The 5,661-nt window shown below is 45.1% G+C and overlaps 2 protein-coding genes across 2 annotated transcripts in view; both read left to right on the top strand.

The window, feature by feature from the left end:
* The first annotated feature begins 120 nt into the window (after positions 1-120).
* On the top strand, positions 121-4,429 carry RPL26L1 (ribosomal protein L26-like 1). The gene is made up of 4 exons (XM_009318480.1): positions 121-139; positions 841-1,013; positions 1,767-1,907; positions 4,258-4,429. Exons 2-4 carry the CDS (start codon positions 846-848, stop codon positions 4,384-4,386), a joined length of 438 nt encoding a protein of 145 aa, XP_009316755.1. The 5' UTR covers positions 121-139; positions 841-845; the 3' UTR covers positions 4,387-4,429.
* An 862-nt stretch (positions 4,430-5,291) lies between these two features.
* The window catches only part of ATP6V0E1 (ATPase, H+ transporting, lysosomal 9kDa, V0 subunit e1), a 13,022-nt gene continuing 12,652 nt past the window's right edge, over positions 5,292-5,661 (top strand). The window contains exon 1 of the mRNA XM_009318551.1: positions 5,292-5,338. Coding sequence (XP_009316826.1) covers positions 5,292-5,338 — 47 coding nt within the window. The remainder of the gene's footprint in view (positions 5,339-5,661) is intronic.

The raw sequence follows: 5,661 nt of genomic DNA, 5'->3' as shown, positions 1-5,661 counted from the left end.
CTGGCGTTCGTGGGTCGGGCAGAGGCGGCGGGTAGAGTGGTGTGGGAGCCCCGGCTGGAGTCTGGCTGCAGGGGTGTCTGGTGGGGCAGGCCTGCCCCGGAGCTGTGCTCGGGTGTGCCGTTGGGAGCTCGGACTCCAGGTAGAGCTCACCCTCCTTTGGTCTGTTGTTTGATAATGGATCACTGAGTGAATACAGCTCAGGCAGCGTATGGTGTTCTGATTTGCAGCGTGCCCTGACTTGCCGTGCAGCCCAGCCTAGTGTGCGCAGGAGGTGCAAGGGCGTAGTACTTGAAAGTTGTGGGTTGAGCAAAAGCATCATTTAACGGACATGCCTTTGTCAGGATGAATTGTGCCATGACGGACGATCTGGTAGTGCAGTTGTTAAGACTTAGGGAAGGCCAAAAGGGTCTTGGATTCACAGATCTGCTACATGCGCCAGTCTGGTGGCGTGCTTTATTGGAGATACCTAAGCAGTTTGAGTTCCCTGTTTCTGCGGGTCCAAAGTATACGTTCACTTTGTAAATGAAGGCAGTGTGTGCTACAGGGCAAAATTAAGACTAGTCAGGTGTCCTGACTTCTGAGAACAGCGAGCTTTGGATTAGAAGGAATGGTCTGATGTGCATGTGTATAGCACATCTGTCAATCACAGGGTCATTGTCAATCGGGGAAGAGGCTTAAACCTTATTTGAAGTCCCGTTTGTAAGAGTATATGAACTGGGGGTGGGATTAAAAATAGTTAAAATTGCTTTTTTATGTCCTTGCATACTTTGTGTGGGTAGATGATAAAGCGTAGTGTGTGAGTTACAAGCATCTCTCAAACTATTGTTTTTCTTCGTGCAGCCAAAATGAAGTTCAATCCATTTGTGACCTCAGACCGCAGCAAGAACCGCAAACGACACTTCAATGCGCCTTCTCACATTCGAAGAAAAATAATGTCCTCCCCGCTCTCCAAGGAGTTGCGGCAGAAATACAATGTCCGCTCTATGCCCATCCGGAAGGATGATGAAGTCCAGGTAGCTGCGCTGTCTGTCTTTTAAGTTGTGCCGTCACATGTGGACTTCTGTCTGTGTTTTGGTTTTTGTGTATAGCCCGTGCAAAAGGGAAGAGCTAGACAAATTCAGATTGATGCTGGAGCTTTGCCGTGAGTCTTGCAGAACTAATACAAGTTAATGTGGTCGTAGGCTTGGCCTGTTAAGTGTTTCCTGAGATCACATCGGTGGCAAGGAGAACACAAGGAACACAAGTGTGCTGGCAACTTTACTGCACTTTAGTTACATGCGTTGATTATCACGCTGGAGTAAAGGCTTTTAACAGTAAAGCACAAAACAATTGTTTCTTTTCTTTTTTTATAGACTATTTGCTACCTGTGATATTTGAAAGATCAGTTTAGAAATGAATCCAAGTTAAGTGGCTTTTTTTGTATAAAATGCAATGACAGATGGAAAAACTAAGATGAAAGACTGTTGAAGTTGACTATTAGCCTTCTGGTTGAAAAGATACGGGGTTCCTTCATTAGGGTTTACTGCAGGGAAAATGAGGGAGAAGTACGGTTCTGATCCATTGTGTTTTCTATTTTAGTGATTGCTGAAATTGTCCAGTAATTGATGTCTTTGTGGCATGTGTATACAAAGAGCAGAGTTGGGACTTCAGCCTGTGCAGTTCTGGTTTTCTGTTGGGGTAATTAGATAGTGTTTCTTAAGATCTGGTGATTGTTTAAGGGGTGGTTTTGAAGTATGGGACAGCGCGCTTCTTACGTTCTTGTTTAGGTTGTCCGGGGACACTACAAAGGACAGCAGATCGGCAAGGTGGTCCAGGTGTACAGAAAAAAATACGTCATCTACATTGAACGTGTTCAGCGTGAGAAGGCTAATGGCACAACTGTCCACGTGGGGATCCATCCCAGCAAGGTACGGTGCGCGAAGTGAGATCTGAAATCCATGAGGAGACCTTGTTGGCAAATGAAGACACTGCTACTGGCATGAGTAGAACCTTGTTATGGCGCGTGGAATGATGGATTGAGATGGTACAGCACCGGGGGGGTAATAAACAAGGAAGTGTTACGGTGTCATGACAGTGGAGAATCATAGAATCATAGAATCATTAAAGGTTGGAAGAGACCTCCAAGATCATCGAGTCCAACCATCAACCCAACAACACCATGCCCACTAAACCATGTCCCTAAGCGCCTCATCTACCCGCCTTTTAAATACCTCCAGGGATGGTGACTCAACCACTTCCCTGGGCAGCCTGTTCCAATGTTTAACTACTCTTTCAGTAAAGAAATTTTTCCTTACATCCAATCTAAACCTCCCCTGGCGCAACTTGAGGCCATTTCCTCTCGTCCTTTCGCCAGTTACTTGGGAGAAGAGACCGACACCCACCTTGCTACAACCTCCTTTTAGGTAGTTGTAGAGAGCAATGAGGTCTCCCCTCAGCCTCCTTTTCTCCAGGCTAAACAACCCCAGCTCCCTCAGCCGCTCCTCATAAGGCTTGTTCTCCAGACCCCTAAGAAGTGACAGTTGAAACCAAGAACTCCCTGATGTTTCTAGGGCTTATTTGGTGGAGAAGCTGCTAGAGACTTTAGTCTTGCTGAAATATTTTTTTGAAGAGGTTGGTGTTTTTAAAGCACAAAACAGATTGTTTAGAACAATCCTTCATCTTTGCTATGTGGCGTTTGCATTGTTTAAGGAGGTGTTAGAAATGTTGAGATAGATGCTCAGAATTACGATTTGTTCTTGTGGGCTATTGTGGACTTAAGTTCTCCTGAATCTGGTTTTAGCCTGAAGTGATTTACAATGTTTAGAGTTTGTGAAAACCAGGCAAAGCCTGTTTAGATCATAATAAGAAAACATTTCAAGCTAAACAGAACAACGAGCCAAAACCTGGTTTGAAGCAGATGAAATTAGTCTGCTTCAGCCTTGCTATGTGGGCACGCATACTGAAGTGTTGGTGGAAGAAATCCAGTTGTAACAGGTTTTCTGGTCTAAGTGGTTGGTATGTTCAGCAGAGGGAGAGCAGAATTATTCCAAAACAACATCATGACTTGTGTGCAGTAGTAACATTTGATGGGCAAGGTGACATTGCGATGGAGCCAGTGTACGTACTACTTGTGTGGTAAACAGCAGTGAAAGAAATCGAATTTTGTGCTGGTCCTTTAATTCTGTGAAAGTTTTCTCTAATTGGGAATCGGACCTTGATAAAGCTTTGCGTAAAGATTCTGGTTATTAATGCAAAAGGAACAGAAGAATGTTTTGTTAGTTGCAAACTTGCAGTGGGGAGGATGAACAGTTTCTACCTCTCCTAGGTGAAGAGGTAGGAATTAATTACAACTGAGAGAGACCTAGATGCACAACGGAACTGGGGAGTGTGCAGCCCTGCTGCAGCCTGTACGGTTTTTCTAGGATTTGATTGTCAATTGTATTTTTAAAGTACTCCCTTCAGTAATACCAACGCATTTATTTCTTTGCCAATTTGAGGGGGCACGCAGAGCACTGAAGGCTGCTTATGGGCTGAGAATCAGAGCTTCAGTTTGCTGCTGCTTTGTTAGAAATACCATTAAGGCTGTGGCAGCAAATGGTCTGCACAATTTACCTTTTATGTCCATGTTAGTAGTACGTGATAATTGCCTGGCCTCTTCGCAACTGTTCAATAGCAGGTGCGTTCTTTGAAGTGTCTTTCTGTGAGTCACTGTGGTGCATGAACTTCTACTGTTGCCTGTAGTTTAGCCAGATGCATTGGCTATTCCAAACGGTACAGCAACGATGTGAGAGTGGCCAGCGGCAGCAGCATGGTTTTCCAGTGTTCCAAAATTTAGGTAATATTGCTTAAAACATGGAGAAATTAAAATAGTGATCTATTACTTGCCTTTGTGGTGGTGGGATCAGCTATATACCATGTTTCAGATGGGTGCAGTATCCATCATGTTTGAGCAGCATAATGGGAATTAGGTTTACTTCAAAGTAATTATTTTATTACGTAGATAAATAGAAATGTGGCTGCTCTTCAGTTTGTGCAAGTGTTTTGGCGGTGCATCAAAGCAACTGTCCATACGCTCTGATCCCCGAGTGTACCTGGGAACGTGTGAAACACGGAGGCAATTCAGTACCTCAGTTCTACTCAAACCAAATGAGATAATCCATGGAAATAACACTTGTGTGCCAGAGCTGATCTTCCTGGGCCGCGCTGTGTTACCACAGTTCTGTCAGGTTGCTGTATTTTGACACTGAAGAGACACTAAATTCTTTGTCCTTTCTCTAGGTGGTGATCACTAGGCTAAAACTGGACAAAGATCGCAAAAAGATCTTGGAGCGTAAAGCAAAATCTCGCCAGGTTGGCAAGGAGAAGGGCAAATACAAGGAAGAAACAATCGAAAAGATGCAAGAATAGATGGTTTCCTATTTGACACCATTAAAGAACTGCTAAAATTAAACCTATTGTTGTGTCTTCTCCTTTAGAAAGTCCTGATGCGGCGTGTCTGGTTAGCATTTAAATATTCACTCTCATGTTTTGATGTTGGTGATGTAAAAAATACTTCCAGTAAATTAAAAAGCTTTTTATACTTTTTTTTGCTTTCAAGAAAATGAAATACTTTTTCCCATAAAGGAATGTTTGAACCAATGTTAGAAAGAGTAGCGCAATCCTGAAAACATGCGTCTAACGACCATTGTACTTCTGTCTCTTCCCACTGATCTTTAACGCTTGCGTAGAGGTGTTCGTGGTTTTAAATGAACGTGTTGATTCTGTGCACCGTATGTATTTAATATTTTATCAGACATTTGAAGTAAGCTATTTCTGGCCATGAATCTCTTTCTGTAATCCTGTTAAATTACGTTTTTTCAACCGTCTTATGAATTTGACGGTAAAGGATGACATTTTAGAGGTTCACCAGGCGTATTGTGGCCAAACACAGCCATGAATTTGCTGTGTGACGTCTCGGGGTCTTACGTTAACGCTAGAGCTTGGGGACGGGGGGTTTACCTCACCAGTGCTTGTGAGGTAGAGCTGTCGGGTTTGAAAAGGGTGAAGGCAGTCTCAGTGCTGTTGTTGACGCTATTTTGCATGAATTTTTCTGTAAGAGGAAATCGGGTTTCTAGCGCTTTATACGTATATAACTGAGAGCTGCTGCAGCGTGTTGAAAACAGCCCTGCAATTAAGTGAATTTACTGGCTCGGTGAACGGCCCTTAAGGTAATTTACTGGCGCGGTGAACGGCCCCCTAACTGCCGATACGGAGGGAAAGAAATTCAGCTCCTGCCTGAACACGACCGCAGTCTGAAAAACAGGATGCCGAGAATGGAGGAAAACCACATGGGCGCTTTCGGAGTCATTGATGAGCGCCGGTAGGAAGGCGGCTGTAGAAGGCGGGCTTTGAACCTCCCTTCTCTTATGTAGGGCGAGGGGTTTTGTCCCGCGCGGTTCATGCCACGCACGCGTGCTGCTTAATAAGGTCTGTCTTCGCCTTGAGTGGAGGTACTGAGACGGGCCTTGGGCCTTGCTTTCCCTGTTTTCCGGGGCCCTCCTCAGCTGCTGAGCTGATGCGCCAGCGCGGCACGCCCTCCCGCGGGAGCCTTCTCCACCTTCCCCGGGGTTTGATGAGCTCAGAACCGGCCCTTGCCCCGAAAGGAGCCCCACCGCTCCCCGAGGGCTTGTTTCTTCTCCCCTC

Source organism: Pygoscelis adeliae, unplaced genomic scaffold, assembly GCF_000699105.1.
Source record: "Pygoscelis adeliae isolate BGI_AS28 unplaced genomic scaffold, ASM69910v1 Scaffold42, whole genome shotgun sequence".
In the NCBI taxonomy this organism is placed as follows: Eukaryota; Metazoa; Chordata; class Aves; order Sphenisciformes; family Spheniscidae; genus Pygoscelis; species Pygoscelis adeliae.
This window is presented reverse-complemented; position numbering and strand designations above follow the sequence as displayed.